This window comes from Nerophis ophidion, linkage group LG06, assembly GCF_033978795.1.
Source record: "Nerophis ophidion isolate RoL-2023_Sa linkage group LG06, RoL_Noph_v1.0, whole genome shotgun sequence".
Taxonomy (NCBI): Eukaryota; Metazoa; Chordata; class Actinopteri; order Syngnathiformes; family Syngnathidae; genus Nerophis; species Nerophis ophidion.
The window spans coordinates 70,549,964-70,568,762 of NC_084616.1; the positions used below are offsets into that span (position 1 = coordinate 70,549,964).

At 41.2% G+C, this 18,799-nt stretch overlaps 1 protein-coding gene across 4 annotated transcripts in view; it reads right to left on the reverse strand.

Moving 5' to 3' along the window:
* The window catches only part of pudp (pseudouridine 5'-phosphatase), a 92,604-nt gene that overhangs the window by 37,428 nt on the left and 36,377 nt on the right, over positions 1-18,799 (reverse strand). Inside the window, exon 4 of one of the 4 annotated variants that reach the window (XM_061904750.1) lies at positions 6,127-6,432. The exons of 2 other annotated variants lie outside the window; for them this stretch is intronic. In XM_061904750.1, coding sequence (XP_061760734.1) covers positions 6,256-6,432 — 177 coding nt within the window. In that variant the 3' untranslated portion in view covers positions 6,127-6,255. Of the gene's footprint in view, positions 1-6,126; positions 6,433-7,729; positions 8,864-18,799 lie in introns of those variants that run through there. One more of the 4 variants, XM_061904749.1, reaches the window with a different exon arrangement.

Genomic DNA, 18,799 nt, shown 5'->3' on the forward strand with positions numbered 1-18,799 from the left:
TCAAGGGTTGGAATTGGGGGTTAAATCACCAAAAATGATTCCCGGCCGCTGCTGCTCACTGCTCCCCTCACCTCCCAGGGGGTGAACAAGGGGATGGGTCGAATGCAGAGGACACATTTCACCACACCTAGTGTGTGTGTGTGACTATCGTTGGGAGTTTAACTTAATGTAGCAGGTACAGTGGGGCAAAAAAGTATTTAGTGAGCCACCGATTGTGCAAGTTCTCCCACTTAAAATGATGACAGAGGTCTGTAATTTTCATCATAGGTACACTTCAACTGTGAGAGACAGAATGTGAAAAAAAATCCAGGAATTCACATTGTAGGAATTTTAAATAATTTATTCGTAAATTATGGCGGAAAATAAGTATTTGGTCAACCGTTCAAAGCTCTCACTGATGGAAGGAGGTTTTGGCTCAAAATCTCACGATACATGGCCCCATTCATTCTTTCCTTAACACGGATCAATCGTCCTGTCCCCTTAGCAGAAAAACAGCCCCAAAGCATGATGTTTCCACCCCCATGCTTCACAGTAGGTGTGGTGTTCTTGGGATGCAACTCAGTATTCTTCTTCCTCCAAACACGACGAGTTGAGAAATTCTCAGTATTTGAACGCCAAATGTGAAAATTAAGCGATTTTGAATAAAAAATAATTTAACACTGGTGAAGTTAAATGGAAAATAACTTTATAGTTTAATCACTGGATACTAGAGATGCGCGGTTTGCGGTCTCATCCGCGGATAAACCGCGGGTCGGGCGGTTGAAATGACGAAAAAATTGATTTTAATTAGATTCGGGCGGGTGGCGGTTGAACCATCCGGAAATATTTGATATGCATGGTTCTGTGATCGGTATCCTTTGCCATTCAAAGCGCCATTTAAGACCCGTGTCATAAAGCGAAGAAGACAATAAGAGACGCTACTATTATCCTGAATGACTGCCGGTAGTCACCCAGATAACAAGTAGTAGGGCGTGCTATGAAGCCATTGACTTTGCCGCCTTCTACAACATGTACCATCTGCTTGTCAGTCCAGCATCATGTTGTGCGTGGCTTCCGCGGCAACACGCACACGACTGCAAGGCATACTGGGTGACACAGAGTACACTATTGGTTGTGATATAAACAATTTTAACACTCTTAGTAATATGCGCCACGCTGTGAAGCCACACCAATTAAGAACGACAAACACATTTCGGGAGAACATCCTCACAGTAACACAACATAAACGCAACACAACAAATACCCTTAATCCTTTGTATACGTGACACGTCCTGACTATTTTATACATCCCGCTAGCCGCAAACCCCGCACCCCCCCAACCCCCCGTGCGCCGGTAAGGTGGGCGGGGTTGGGGGCGCGGGGGTGTAAAATATATTCATAGTCACGGATACAAAGGATTATGGGTATTTGTTGTGTTGCGTTTATGTTGTGTTACTGTGAGGATGTTCTCCCGAAATGTGTTTGTCAATCTTGTTGGGTGTGGCTTCACAGCGTGGCGCATATTAGTAAGTGTTAAAGTTGTTTATATCACAACCATCAGTGTACTCTGTGTCACCCAGTATGCCTTTCAATCTTGAACGTGTAATTGCGGAAGCTGCACACAACATGTTGCCGGACCAACAATCGGTTCGTACATGTTGTTGAAGGTGTCTAAGGCAATGGCTTCACAGCACGCTCATGTTCTTGTAATCAGGATGAACGCTATTGGATAGTCGCGGGAACGTTAGCGGCTCCAATTGTCATCAATTACTCTGTGAAACAGGTTTAAATAACTCTGTGAGTGGTAAAGGTGGACAACCTCTGATGTATTTCAGCGGGCGGTTGGCGGGCGGGTACGGTCCTAAAAAAATGTTAGTTCAGGTGGACGGCGGGTGGATGACGACTTTGGTGATGTGGATGCGGATGATATAATTGCCTATCTGCGCATCTCTACTGGATACATATAACAATATAATATATATTTTTTCTTTTTACATTTTTTCTTTCCATGATGCCTGACTGCACGTCACTGCATCTTACCACCACATGCAAGCTCCTGTTTCCCCAAAAAGCAAGTGTTTATCAGGTCTTTTAAAATCTCACAATTTTCCTTTACATTGGCATTGTGGGTGCTGGTATTTAGTCTCCGTTGTTTATGTGGAGCCAGTTCAATACCTGATATTCCAAACGTTTTGAAAGAAATCTGACCTTGAGTGTGGGCAGATGAGCGTTCATGTTTTTGGAGGCTTTTTGGCAGCTTTATCAGATCAGTATATTCTATTTGGGTCCAAACGCGGTCATTTGCTGTGAACAAAAGGCAGGGAAAGCAATAAAGACGTTTTTTTTTTTAATGCACAACCACGAAGCCATTCTTTTCAAATCCTTTTGAAATGGACAAGTTATTTTCTGTCCTTGGACCACGCAGGCTTGAATGAAATCTGGCAGCTCTGGCATTGGTCTCCCTGTCTTAATGACTTATTGCTTTGATTGAAAGTCCAGTCTTGAAAAATTCCTTATTTTGGAAATCGAATGCTCTATTTTTAGAGCGAAAAATCATCACTTTGCAAGAAGCGTAGCAGTTGTTGTCTGTTGTTTTCTTCTTCTACTTCTCAAGGGTTAGCCCAGTGGTTCGCAAATGGGGGTACGCGTAACCCTGGGGGTACTTGAAGGTATATCAAGGGGTACGTGAGATTTTTTTAAAATATTCTAAAAAATAGCAACAATTCAAAAATCCTTTATTAATATATGTATTGAATAATACTTCAACAAAATATGAATGTAAGTTCATAAAGTGTGAAAAGAAATGCAACAATGCAATATTCAGTGTTGACAGCTAGATTTTTGTGGACATGTTCCATCAATTTTGATGTTAAAGATTTCTTTTTTTGTGAAGAAATGTTTAGAATTAAGTTGATGAATCTAGATGGATCTCTATTACAATCCACAAAGAGGGCACTTTAAGTTGATGATTACTTCTATGTGTAGAAATCTTTATTTATAATTGAATCACTCGTTTATTTTTTAACAAGTTTTTAATTATTTTTATATATATTTTTCTAAATAATTCAAGAAATACCACAACAAATGAGCAATATTTTGCACTGTAATACAATTTAATAAATCAGAAACTGATGACATAGTACTGTATTTTACTTCTTTATCTCTTTTTTTCAACCAAAAATGCTTTGCTCTGATTAGGGGTTCCTTGAATTAAAAAAAATGTTCACGGGGGTACATCACTAAAAAAAAGGTTGAGAACCACTTGGTTAAACGGTGTGGGCAGTTAATGAACTTTTGATATATCGCCTCCTACTTTGAGGCAGAGGTACTTGCTGCCTCGTGGTCTCTGCCATTTCTCCGTGGCAACAAACACACGCTTAATACACTTTATGTGTAGCCATGGAGGCACCACCTGTGTCTGCCTCCCTTCTTGTCTGCCGCGTTATTCTGATCACAGAATTACCGCGATTTTAACCCTGAAAATTATCAAAATATACAGGAACCACACCAAATTCACATCGAAAGCATGGACCAAAAGAAAAATAATACAACTTGTTTTATTACTTAATTTTTTTAACCCTTTGGCACTGCCTCACTTGCCTCCCCTTACAGGACGTCACTGGTCAGAATTTTACTCATATTGTAACATGAGTGTAAGAGCACAGAATGTTTAGTGGACACAGGCGAGAAGACGAGACCTACTTGAGGATGGAAGTGATGCAACATTTTTATTGCAACAGCCCAAACGGTGCCGTAGATCCTGGAAGTTCCTAGAGTGGTCCTGGCCTTAAAAGCCTAATTGGCGTGGATTTGGAGAGACAAACAGAGATAAAAGGCTGAGGACAAATTGCGCTTTCTTTATTGGATTTGACTGAACATAGGAGTTTTTTTTTTCTTGTTACAATATTTTAAAAGCTTCTAGTTGGGAGTAGACTGTAGAAGATTGTGCTTCACTGTCTCAAACTGCTGACTTTCACCAGGGCTATATAAAGCAATTCAACAACAACAAAGGCTGCTTCCTCATCAACAGTTGTAAAAGTATGTTGAGATTATTGTCAATTATTCACAGTCCATGACGCAACTCAAATAGAAACGACAAATTGCTTGGATAGCATTAATATAGTTGGTGATGCTGCCATAGAGCAGAACATATATGATATGACGACCAGTGGTTATTTTAGATATAGGTCACATGGGCAATTGCCCACTAAAAAAATTTAAAGGCCTACTGAAATGAGATTTTCTTATTTAAACGGGGATAGCAGATCCATTCTATGTGTCATACTTGATCATTTCGCGATATTGCCATATTTTTGCTGAAAGGATTTAGTAGAGAACATCCACGATAAAGTTCGCAAATTTTGGTTGCTAAGAAAAGAGCCTTGCCTGTACCGGAAGTAGCAGACGATGTGCGCGTGACGTCACGGGTTGTGGAGCTACTCACATCCTCACATTGTTTACAATCATGGCCACCAGCACCGAGAGCGATTCGGGCCGAGAAAGCGACGATTTCCCCATTAATTTGAGCGAGGATGAAAGATTCGTGGATGAGGAAAGTGAGAGTGAAGGACTAGAAAAAAAAAAAAAAACTAGACGGCAGCGCGATTCAGATGTTATTAGACAAATTTACTAGGATATTTCTGGAAAATCGCTTATCTGCTTATTGTGTTACTAGTGTTTTAGTGAGATTATATGGCCGTACCTGAAATTCGGAGGGGTGTGGCGACCGCCAGTGTCTCTGAGGGAAGCCGCATTTCTCGAGGAGGCGAAGGTGGCCGGTGGGGCTGGGCTGAAATTATTTTCTTCTCTCCCTCCAACAACAGTGGAAGCATCCGATGGTCGGGGGCGGCCGGAGGGAGGAGGCAAGAGAGTCACAGCTGCCTCTTTGACAGGTGCAGGAGGAATGACGCAAGCTCTCCGCTCATGTCTACGGTAAGAGCCGACTTATTAACACCATTTTTTCACCAAAACCTGCCGGTTGACATGTAGTAGGGAACCATGTTCGCTTGACCGCTCTGTTCCATAGTAAAGCTTCACCGTCATCTTTCAGGAATGTAAACAAGGAAACACCGGCTGTGTTTGTGTTGCTAAAGGCGGCCGCAATCCTCCGCTTCCCACCTACATCTTTCTTCTTTGACGTCTCCATTATTAATTGAACAAATTGCAAAAGATTCAGCAACACAGATGTTTATAATAATGTGGAATTATGCGATGAAAAGAGACAACTCATAGCTGTGAACGGTGCTGGACCAAAATGTCTTCTACAATACGGCGACGTTTTAGCATGATACTTCCGTGCAAAATTTAAAATTGCAATTTAGTAAACTAAAACGGCCGTACCGGCATGTGTTGCAATGTTAATATTTCATCATTGATGTATAAACTATCAGACTGCGTGGTCGGTAGTAGTGGGTTTCAGTAGGCCCACAAATGTGGTCCTCTTCCAAGGTTCTCATAGTCATCATTATCACCGACGTCCCACTGGGTGTGAGTTTTCCTTGCCCTTATGTGGGTTCTTCCGAGGATGTCGTAGTGGTTTGTGCAGCCCTTTGAGACACTTGTGATTTAGGGCTATATAAAAAAACATTGATATATAAATAAACATGGATACATATTATTTCCAACCTGTCTCTGATTAGTGTTCGCCCTCTCACCTGCTGCCCGAGCACTAATCAGAGGCATTATTTAAGCCTGCTTTTGCTGGTCAGTCGGCTTGGCGTCATTGTTTGCTGTATGCAACAGTCAAGTAGGTTCATGTCTTGTTTCGAGTTTATGCTAAGTATGTGCTACATGCACCTGTTACGTGACTTTTGCCTTGTCTCTAGTTGTTTGCTTCATGCCTTGCTACAAAAGTCTCGTTTCATGCCACAGTTTCGTGAATATTCCTTGGCCATAGTCTATGCTAAGTGTTAGCTTTAGCTCCAAGTGCGATCAGCGCCTTGTGCCTTCGCCTTGTGTTCCGTTTTGTTTATACTCCTTTGATTTCTTGAGGAATAAATCATGCTTTTACCTGCACGCCTTGTCCGGAGTAGTCAGTCTGCATACCTGAGAGAACGACCCCGCAGTAAGCTGCATAAACCCTGCCGTGACACATAATTTTAGATTTAAGAATTCATTGAGCTTGAATCTGGCAAACCAAGCAATGCAAAAGGTGGACATCTTTATTTTCGCCAAACAATTGCTACTAACCGTATGCTATGTTTTAAAGCCATTAAAATTTGCTAAATGACATGATTTGACATTTAGGAAAACAATCTATTCTTTGGTTTATGAGGCTTAGTCAAACGCCGGTAGGCCAAAGAGCTGCGGTTGAAAATCCTCCATGTCCCTTAGCCGTAGTGTTGCATCTTGAGTCAGATCAGGGTGCAGGTTCTCGTCTGGAATCATCACAACCTGCATCCCCGCTGCCAGGGCTGCCCTCACACCGTTGGGAGCGTCCTCAAATACCAAGCACTGTGTGGGGGGGGACAAGATGGAGGACAACTAAATTATAGGACTCTATAAGCGTATTAGATGCACAGCAGAGATGTGCACAAAAACAAATACGGGGAAATGAGACACGGAGGCACCGTTTTCATTTTCAATCTGATGAGCTTGACATTTCTCGAAGGAGTGCAGGTGACCTCTGGGAGGAAGTCTGCCCATTAAAACTGCAATTTGGAGCTAGGTGCCCCCAGCAGCCCCACTTCATTGGCTTTGTTTACATTTTCATACACTGCTTGGGCAAATCGAGTCATGCCTGTCTGAAAAGATGATTCACAAGACTTCAGACTTCCACATTTACATTTTAACCACCTAAACATAGGGCCATTCGTTCAACAAAGATGACATACTAAATCAATCTCTAATTTCTCTACTTTGACCGTTTTAAAATTGTTTATCCCTTACTGTTGAGACTTTGGTTCATTTTTATGGATGAGCTTGATCAAAACACAGTGGTACCTCAATTTTTGTATGCCCCAATTCAGTTTTCAGACGATAAAATGTCCTGTTTTTCTAATTGCTGGGCTGCAAACATGCGACTGAGACACACTTCTATTCAAAATTCATTAAGCACTAGCTGCACAGATGTCAGAATATTACAAAGGTTAAAAGCAGAACATAAACGCTAAGAAGTAAAATGTGTATTGAGGCAAATCATTTTGTTTGGTCCATAAATTAAGCACAAAGACCATAAAAGACAATCCCTGTCAAAGTTGCAGGGGGGAAGGCAGGGTACGCTCTGGACAAGTCGCATCACAGGGCCAACACAGATAGACAGACAACATTCACACTCACATTCACACACTAAGGACAATTAATTGTTGCCAATCAACCGATCCCCAGGTGCATGTCTTTGGAGATGGAAGGTGTGGGGTAAGTACATCTTTGATGGCGGTTAATGTGTGGTCAAGCAATTTGCTTATAACATATGTACAGTTGTGATCAAAATTATTCAACCCCCACACAATTTAGCTGTTTTAGCAAGTAGAACATTTATTCCGTATTTTGTTTATAGTCATATCAAATAAAGATGCATTAAATAGATAAATGCAACTTGAATTACAACATTATATTTTGTAACATACCAAACAGTGTCATTTCTCTTAATATCTCATTGACAAAATTATTAAACCCCTTGAAGATCATAACTCTTAAGAACAGAATTTGTATAAGGTCTTTTCAATCAGGTGTTGAAAACACCTGTAGATGTGATTAGAACCATAACGAGCAACAATTAAACTGATTGAAAAAGACTGTGACGCTCAGCTTCTTGTAGATGGTCAATGGTTTATTTGCAACATGGTGAAGTCCAGGGAGTGGTCAAAGAAGTCAAGAGAGGAGGTAATTCCTCTTCATAAGAAAGGATATGGATTTAAGAAAATAGCAAAGACATTACACATTCCAAGAGTCACGGTTGGGAGCATAATTCACAAGTTTAAAGCTAAAGGCACAGTGGAAACACTACCTGGGTGTGGTAGAAAGACAATGCTGTGTGCAACTGCTGTCTGGTATTTGAAGCGTACAGTGGTGAAAAACCACCGGGTAACAGGTTGAGGAACTACAACAGGACATTGCAGAGGGGGGAACGCAGGTTTTGTCCCAGACAATAAGGCGCGCACTACGAGATGAAGGCCTCCATGCCAGAACTCCCAGGCGCACCCCACTTCTGACTACCAGCCCGGGCCCACATGGTGGCCAGGAGGCGGGGCATGCGGCGGCGAGGAGAGGCGTGATGCACACGGAGCGACACTACAGCGGCAATCTGAGCCAGGTACGTATACCACACACCTGCTCACAATCTCTCCATCTGCTGCTAGAATATAAGCGGGGCAAAGGGGGCATGATCGAGACCAGCACGGAGTAGGAAACCACGGCCAGCAGACCAAGAGCGCGAGAACCCACAACGAGAGCACGATGACACACCCCCACAGCGGACGCAAGCCCCGGACGCCGAAAGGCGTGCAGCGGCAGCAGACAGGCAGTACACGCGCACTGCAAAGTGGCGCGACCAAAGAGGGTAAAAGCGCACTGAAAAGTGACGCGACCAAAGGGCCAAAGGACAACAGATTTATTGAAAGAATAAATCCAAGTCAAACCTGTTATGATGCGTCGTGTGTCAAGTGTCCTCGCAACCCACACAGTGATGGCGGGAAGTCCATCACACCAATCAAATACGAATGGGCAACAATTAGACGTTAAAGGTCTAACATCATACATAAAACATCTGCAAGTACAGAATACCAGACAGAAAAAAGGGTTTTGTGAAGATATAAGGATGTTCAAGGATGAAGATTCTTAGAGAGGACACCACAACAGTAGAAACCAGGAGTTGGAGGTCTTGCAGGAGGAGACTGTAGCTTTGCGCCAACAGTTGAATGCCAAGCAAAAAGATAACGCCAATCTGGACAATATCAAAGAAGAGATGGATCAGTATACATGACAGAAAATATCATCTTTGCAGGGCTGCGAATCACTCCCACATCCTAGGCCGAACCAGAAGAAATGGATTGATGCTAAAAAGGAATACATTTGGACCTAGAAAGATATGAACTAAATTACATCAACAGATTTAAAAAGAAGGCAGGAGGAGTAGCTGTGAATGTGAAGAAAAACCTGAATGAGAAAGTGGTAAAAAGCATTTCATTTGTTATTGATAATATATTATAATGTATAACCTTTAGGGAAGTAATGGTATTGTAGATATCACAGTATTGCGGTTTCAAAATCTTTACTCTAATGCTGTGACGGAATCTATTGAAAACTTGGTGAGTGCACTTTTGCTTTGGCGGGTCTGAAAATAAAGCAGAAGTCCTTTACACAGTGTGGGACCACAATATGGGAACGTAAAGAGAAGAGAAAGCAGGAAGTAAAGTGTGTTTCAATTTGTTGTAGATAAGAGTAATTGTATTTTTTCAAACTCCATCCATGTTTTAAGTTATGTTGCTAACAAACAGAAAAGCTAACCCGATGGAAAACATAATGAGACAATAGACCTTAATGGACATAAAAAATGTTAATGCACCAGATTGTAGCCAAAGGCTAAATTTCATGCTAATTATTTTTGCTGTTTTTATCTGCCACAAATAGAAAGCTGGTTCGTGAAAATAATGCATAAAACCGGTCCCTGGTAGAAAAAGGTTGGGGAACCCTGATCCATTACATAATCAGCTAATTAAGTGAACATAACTTTATAACTGTTTATTAATGTAAACTTTATTTAGTCAGTTTTTTTTTCTGTTTACAGATTAAACTCAGAAAGTAAACATATGATATAAAATTTCTATGAAGTAGAATAACTATAGGACTAAATGAAACTGTAAATATGTGACGTACCACATTGTACCTTTAAATAAACTCATGCCATCACCATAAACATGTGACCCTGTGTGCTGGAATGACAATAAAGTTCTTCGAATCCCCCAAATCAGAAACAGATTTATTTGTTAATATTCTCGGGCACGGTCACCACTGCTGCTCACTACTCCCCTCACCTACCAGGGGGTGACCAAGGGGATGGGTTAAATGCAGAACACAAATTTCAGCATCTCTAAGCCAACTTGTTTTTCCACTCTACTGGTACTTTTAAAAACAAACAAATGTTTAATACGTTCACTTCCATAGACCCACAATGGGTACCAGGGTGCCCATAAAATGGGGAATGGGTGTCAATCGAAAGCAGGTGCTCTGGTTTCCTTATATTGTTGCTGTTCCATTAAACATGATGGATGGAAGGTAAGGAGCCCTAGAAACAGCAAATTTGAGTTGTGTCACTTGAACTATGCTTTTTTGAAAATCTAGTTATAACTTCCGTGGTGAATCAAAAATATAGAAAAACAACAAAACTGCTGACTTCTGAGATGACATTCAGATTAAAATTCCAAGGAAGTTTAATCATACAGCAGAGCAAAGAGGTTCGAAGCGCGGAGCTTGCTATTTTTGCAAGAAACATTTGGATCCCTCACTAATGTCATTGGGCGGTAGGAATTGAAACTCAAAAAGACCAAATGATACTTTAATCTGCTTCTGATGCATTACGGCTTTAGGGGGCTTAATAGATTATTGGTGCGCTAAAATGCAAGTCAAAGTATTGACGACAATAATGAATGCTTGATGTCAAGTCATCATCTTAAGTGCTTACTATGGCTCCAATGAGATTCCTGTGCTTACAGCTACTCAAGACATATTCACATAGCATAGTGTTTTAGACCGCTATTAATAATGTGATGTATTCAGTTTTAATCAAAATGTATTTCGTTCTTTGACATAGTGCAGAGAGAATTGTAAGATCTTGAAATAATTTCACAATAATGTTCCAATGTGCAACTCAAAAACTGCACAACTGCTTTTGTTTTGCATCTGAATACACCACATTTCTGATCATCTTGCCCGTGTAGTCTAAGGCAGTGTTTTTCAACCACTGTGCCGCGTGAGATCCAGTCTGGTGTGCCGTGGGAGATTATGTAATTTCACCTATTTAGGGTAAAATATTTTTTGCAAACCAGTAATTATAGTCTGCAAATGATGTGTTGTTGAGTGTCTGTGCTGTCTAGAGTAACAATGTATACTCTTCAATCAATCAATCAATGTTTACTTATATAGTCCTAGATCACGAGTGTCTCAAAGGGCTGCAAAAGCCACAACAACATCCTCGGCTCAGATCCCACACCAGGGCTCAAGAAAAAACTCATCGTTACTCCTCAATATCAGTAGGTGGCAGCAGGTAGATAATTGCTTTGTAGATGTCGGAACATGGTTTGTCGTGATCCCAATCTGCAGATGACAGTGGGAGGCAGGTTGCAGGTAAAAAGCTATCTAATGCTAAAACCAAAAATAAACAAAAGGTTAGAGCCCCTAAGAAAAGGCATTGAAGCTTAGGGAACAAGACAAAAACTGAACTGGCTACAAAGTAAACAAAAACAGAATGCTGGATGACAGCAAAGACTTACAGCGTGTTGAGCAAAGATGGCGTCCACAAAGTACATTTGAACATGACATGACTATCAACAATCTCCCCACAAAGAAGGAGAGCAACATCTTGAATATTTTTGATTGCTAAAAACAAGTAGATGCGGGGAATAGCGCTCAAGGAAGACATGAAACTGCTACAGGAAAATACCAACGAAACAGGAGAAGTCACCAAAATAGAAGCGTAATACAAGAACTAAAACACTACATACAGGAGAACAGAAAAAAAAAAGTCCAAATAAGTCAGGGTGTGATGTGACAGGTGGTGACAGTACACCTACTTTGAGACAAGAGCTCTACTGTCCAAAGGCAAAACCTAGTAACTCACTTCTAGCTGATTTGGAGAAAACAAAGAAAAACCAATCTATCTTGATGCTGTCTTACAAAGATCTACAAAGTCATCAAACGTATAGATGTTTCCTTGATCTTTCATTTTCTTGCCGATTGAGCCATGGATTGAATCTGCTCTCATGAACGTGTGCCCTTTCTCCAGATATTTTATCACAATCTCGGGTGGGCCCCATTCCGCGTTTGCACATTGGGCAAGAGCAGTGTACAGCGTCCAGTTTTTATTTTGACCTCCACAGTTATCTGCCCAAAAGAGTATATGAAAGGGGAAGAATCAAGAACAATACATTTAATGAAGGTGCTTGCAACGTCCTGGGCCAATCTTGCAAATATCCCCTCGTGCCATAATATCACAGAATCAGGTTGACCGTCGGCCCCCATTCGTGCAAATGTCTCATTAAAGACAAAAAGGCGACTGACAAAGAAGCTCCGATTGGTCCCTTGAGATACTAGGTTTTTCTGTTGTATCTACCCGGTTATGTGGTAGTTTCTAGGTCCTGCCATGCGCGTAACAGCTTACTTACGGAACAAATTACAATATCGCATACACTAATGTAAAGCATATAACCTAGGAACTCCAAAATTATTATCAGCTCGGTTTAGACCAAAATTGAGTTACTGGGTTTTTCCTTTGGACCGGAGAGCTATAGTGATGCATGCTTGGTTATGCTTTAAAGTCATATCCAACAATTGCGACAACGGCTTTTTGCTGTCAACTGAGTTTCATTTTTTAATGATTTCTGCTGGTGGTGAGCCTCTGGAATATTTCAATGAAAAAAAATGTGCCATGGCTCAAAAAAGGTTGAAAAACACTGATCTAAGGCTCCATAAAACCAGCTGAAACCAAGTCCCTCTTTAATCTTTTCTGTTTGAGTTAGCTTTGTTTACATACTTCAAATCAAATCGACTCATCTTATCTGTATAGTGTTTCTCCAGAATTGTTGCCCCACTCAGCCATCGGCTTTGACCTAAGTAATGCCTTAGCACGTAGCTTGAACAAGGATATTTTTGAGAGCTGTCAAGACATTTTTAAGCATGTATTGGATACTGGCATTCCCTAAACTCAATCAATAAAGAGACAAAGACAAGGTCTAAGTCTTTGCTTTCCTTTATTCTCAGCTGATGATGTTATTCTTCTATGCCAAAATGGGAACCATATATATTTGCAAAGTTAGCTTACACAAAATAGCGAAGGTAGATGCATTAACTTTGCCAGTTCACTTTTGAAAGTATAGTCAATACGACTGAACTGTAAGTGAACAGAGATGATTGAAAAAAATATCAAACAGAGAAGATGTCAGAGGCAAAAAGCCAAAGTAAAATGTACCGGTACTTACTACCTACCAGCCTATTTGTCAGAGTTGACCATTGATCAGTTGTCAAAGATTATTCCCATATATTCAAGCAAGGCCTCCATTAATTTCTTAGACATTTTTTTAAAGGTCAGACTGTTAGACAGGGGTCAGGAACCTTTTTGGCTGAGAGAGCCAAGAAGCCAAAAATTTTAAAATGTATTTCCCTAAGAGCCATATAATATTTTTTTTAACACTGAACACAACTAAACGCGTGCATTTTTAAGTAAGACGAACATTTCCAGATTATAATAAGTCTCTTATTCTTTGTAATAACATTGTTATTCTGAAGCTAACGGTGGAGTAAGTGTGGCCTGTGGGCCTCCAGCAAAGCTGGATGTTGCCAAGACCGGCCTCGAAATCAGCGACAGGTGCGTAGACAGCCCACCTGGGCCTTTTTATCTAATCACCTGTCGCTCTGTTATAAGCAGCAGCCAGGAGGAGGGACAGGGCTGGGGCTGGAGCCAGAGCGCGAGTGAGGACGAAAGAGAAAAAGACAATTGCCGTAAAGCAACTGAGAGAAAAATAAAATAAAACAATATTGTAACCCTAAAACAGGCTCTTGGTGGTCTGAAGAACCCCCAAGCCCCACACTAACCAATAATAAATAAATTACTTCTTACCATTAATGCAACTTCTTGAACATAAAAATGCATGAGAATGTTTTATATTTTGAACGTTGTTTTTAACACTGTGATTACAAGTGGAATTATTCATTACTTATCCTGTTAAGCAATGTCAGCTCAGATTTATCCGAGAGCCAGATGCAGGCATCAAAAGAGCCACATCTGGCTCTAGAGCCATAGGTTCCCTACCCCTGCTGTTAGATGTTCATTGTGACCTCTCTCATTTATTACATATAGACTATTTTTTGCGCACTATTGACAAGTGATGCACGGAAAATGTGGTAGTCTTAAATAGACTTTGCTCTCCTAAACCGGATGCTGTGATTAAATATACACTTAAGCTGGCGACTGTGTCTTTCCGGCGCACACAAGTTTACGTAGCTCGCCCAAAGCTGGCGGAAAAAACACACTCAGGTCACATTGCGTTTAGGCTGAAGTCACTTTTGAAAAGATCCGATTCCAATCGGATTCAGGACTACCTCCTGATGTGGCCTGAATATGATGCCAAAAGATCAGATCTGAAGCACTTTGGAGCGTTTAGACCAGGGGTGCCCACACTTTTTCTGCAGGCGAGCTACTTTTCAATTGACCAACTCGAGGGGATCTACCTCATTTATACATATCATTTATATTTATTTATTTATGAAAGAGACATTTTTGTAAACAAGTTAAATGTGTTTAATGATAATACAAGCATGTGTAAACATATAGATGTCTTTCTTTCACAAAGACAAGAATATAAGTTGGTGTATTACCTGATTCTGATGACTTGCATTGATTGGAATCAGACAGTAATGATGATAACGCCCACATTTTCAAATGGAGGAGAAAAAAAGTTGTCCTTTCTGTACAATACCACATGAAAGTGGTTGGTTTTTGGCATCTAATTCATCCAGCTTCCATACACTTTACAAGAAAAACATTGGCGGCAAATTCCGTAGCTTGCTTGATTGACATTCACGGCACCCGAGGGTCTTGTGAGATGACGCTGGCTGCTGCCAGTTCATTATTATGAAAAAATAAGATTCTCGGAAAGCTGACGTGTACAAGTGATGTGCACTCCAGCATTCTGAGGGATCGCTTGTGCACGCCAGTTTTCCGAGACTCTGTATTTAGTTAGCGCAGGCAGCACGAAGCAGGGCTTTTATTGTGAAGATAGGAAATGTGCAGTCGGCCTTTAGAGTTTTGACGGAAGGTACGGCGCGAGAGTCTGTTGAAATAAAAAGTGTTTCTCGCCTTCCTCTCGGTCATATTTTCATAATAATGATCTTGCAGCAGCCAGCGTCATCTCACAAGACCCTCCGGTACCGTGAATGTCATTTAAGTGACGTCTTGGTGAAGATTGATGATCACTAATTTTTAGGTCTATTTTTTTTAAAACCCTGGCTGGAGATCGACTGACACACCCCCCGCGGTCGACTGGTAGCTTGCGATCGACGTAATGGGCACCCCTGGTTTAGACCATGGGTGTCAAACTCTGGCCCGCGGGCCAAATTTAACCAGGGGCACCGCTAGGGATTTTGGGCCCCATGAAAAGAATCTTTACAGGGCCCCCAACACATAATTTCATATAATTTCATCATCATTAGGGGCATCTCTGGGCCCCCCTCAATCATGGGCCCCTAGAATCCGTCTCCTTTACCCCCCCTTTTCGGCGCCCTTGGCTGTAACACCGCAATTTCTCACACTTGCCAATCCTCCCGAAGTTCAGTGCCCCCTCCCGAAAAACTCCCGGGGCAAGCAAGCATTCTCCCTATTTTCACCCGGACAACAATATTGAGGGCCTGCCTTAAAGGCACTGCCTTTAGCATTCTCTACAACCTGTTGTCACGTTCCGCCATACAAACAGCGTGCAGGCCCACTCGCATAATATATGCGGCTATTACACACACATAAGTGAATGCAATGCATACTTGGTCAACAGCCATACAGGTCACACTGAGGGTGGCCGTATAAACAACTTTAACACTGTTACAAATATGCGCCACACTGTGAACTCACACCAAACAAGAATGACAAACACATTTTGGGAGAACATCTGCACTGTAACATAACATAAACACAACAGAACAAATACCCAGAACCCTTTGCAGCACTAACTCTTTAGGGACGCTACAATATATTTTGATATTTAGCTCAGAAGGCTGCAAATAGAAAAGAGGCATTACATTTGTATTTAAATTTTATTTGACATGCCATTGATATTTTTTAATTATTATTATTATTATTTGAAACTTGATTTTGCATGTCACTATAAAGTTATATAAGCCTTGTATGTTCAATGTTCAATGCAAAACTTGTTTGGGTCCCTATTAAAAAGTTAATTTGTTTAACTTTGGCCCGCGGCTTTGTTCAGTTTTAAATCTTGGCCCACTCTGTATTTGAGTTTGACACCCCTGGTTTAGACTGTCAAAAAAAAAACAGATTTGGTTTGCAGTGTAAACAGGGCATTCGAGACTTGAAGGGGGCTAAAGGGGGTGTCTTGGATTTTGGTACTCTCTCTCTCTCCCCCCTCTTGCCCAAAAAAAGTGACATCAGTGCGAAGGTATCCTGTCCTTGTCTTCCAACTTCTTTTGTTAGTCTTCACAGAGACTTACTTTCTTCTCTAATAGTTCAAATTTGAAATCTATCATGTTAGCACAAGACTGAATTGAATAACTTTCAACCTAAAATGCTCTTTATAGACTATGTTTGAAGCCTAGTTTACATGCTACAATAATTGCATGCTTATATAATGAATGCAAGCTACACTACACGACCCGAAACAGCTAGGGTGAGAATGTCACGCACATACAGTCATTAGCGCACACCGGAGATGTCCAATAATATCATCCGTCCATCCAATTTCTACCGCTTGTCCCTTTTGGGGTTGCGGGGGGTGCTGGAGCCTATCTCAGCTGAAAACATCAGTCGAGCGATATTAACAACCAATATAGGCATAACAATGAGATGTCGGATCATATTGGGGTTTTCCGTCGATAATCCATCCATTCATTCTATACCGCGTGTCCCCTTCAGGGTGGCAGGGGGTGCTGGAGCCTATCTCAGCTGCATTCGAGCTGAAGGCAGTGTACACCCTGGACAAGTCGCCACCTCATCCCAGTGCTGGCACAGATAGACAGACAACATTCACACTCACATTCACACACTAGGGCCAATTTAGTGTTGCCAATCAACACTAAATTCAAAAGTTCTATTTTGTTTTCAACTGACCACATGATATATTCCCAATCCTATGCTGTATCATCCATGTATCCATTTTGGTATAAACTCAACTTGTCGTGTTTGGAGGAAGAAGAATACTGAGTTGCATCCCAAGAACACCATACATACTGTGAAGCATGGGGGTGGAACCATCATGCTTTGGGGCTGTTTTTCTGCTAAGGGGACAGGACGATTGATCCGGGTTAAGGAAAAAATGAATGGGGCCATGTATCGTGAGATTTTGAGCCCAAACCTCCTTCCATCAGTGAGAGCTTTGAATGGTTAACCAAATACTTATTTACCACCATAATTAACAAATAAATTCTTTAAAATTCCTACAATGTGAATTCCTGGATTTTTTTTTCCCATTCTGTCTCTCACAGTTGAAGTGTACCTATGATGAAAATTACAGACCTCTATCATCATTTTAAGTGGGAGAACTTGCACAATCGGTGGCTGCTTGAATACTTTTTTGCCCCACTGTACATGTTTAACATAGCGTAAGATTTTTTTTGTTATAATGAGGGAATAAAAAACTATGTATATATATGGTCTCCTTTATTTTGAAAAGTATCGAAATACATTTGGGTAGCGGTACCAAAAATACTGGTATCGGGACAACCGACTTTAACACTTTGTACTTTTTCTTTTGCTTGTGGCAAAACCAATATAAATGTGCAGCGATATTGTCAACATTTTGAAGTTGTCTAGTCATGGAATATTATATGCTTTGCAAGCTGTATGGAGCTAGCTAAATCGTCCATGTCTCGTTTTTGGAATAGGTCTACCAATGAAAGCATCTTTACCACAGCTTTTAAGTTGATTGAAGTGAATCTTGGTGATCTCGGACTGTCAGAGGACTATCATTTGACCCTAATCGGACTATTACTTTCTTGACGGACCTGCCTTTTGCCTGAATGCATCAGTGTTAGGCTCCAGCACCCAGGCAACCAGGGACAAGCGGTAGAAAATGGATGGATGGACGGATGGACTCTGTGGTGTGGAGAGATATCGGGCTGCCTTAGCTAGAGGCCCGAAGTCTGTTTTTTGGGGAGGAAATTTGTGGCGGTGCTCTGCTGGACTGTGTGATTGATTGCGGCAAAGTTGGGGCTTCCTTTCCAGCAGAGGAAAGTCTTTTAAATTGAAGAAGTCATATCTATTACTCAGCTGGATGCGCTTGCCGTTCACCAGGGAGCAGTTTTTATTCACTTGTTGTTCAGAGCGACTACTAACGTTTCGTTTAAAAGTGACAAATGCTGTGATAAAGAGTGGACACTCACCAAGGCTTCTATGTACTGTTAACAAATACAACATCAAATGCATTAATCCCACAGAAGAGGTTGTGTTAACATTTAGTACCGTACAACTGATCTAACAGAATCTACTTCAAAGGCAGGAGGAAGGTGTTCTTCTTTGTATGGTGTCATTTTAAATTACCGTATTTCCTTGAATTGCCGTCGGGTATATAGTATGCGCCTGCTTAGAATTACTGCCGGGTCAAACTCGTTTCGCAAAATAATTAGCGCACGCTTAGTATTACCGCCGGCTCAGGATTAACGTCGGGTCAAACTCGTTTCGCAACTTTTATTAGCACATGTCTAGAATTTCCGCCGGGTCAAACTCGTTTTGCAAAATAATTAGTATATGCCTAGAATGTCCGCCGGGTCAAACTCGTCACGTCACTTGTGACACTTCCCCTGTCATCATTTTCAAAATGGAGGAGGCTGATTTCAATAATTTGAAATTGCATAAAGGGAAGAAGATTAAGAGCTATTCAGTAGGATTTAAGGTCCAAGCTATTGAATATGCTAAAAAGAACAGTAAGCAGCTATGTTTTATTAA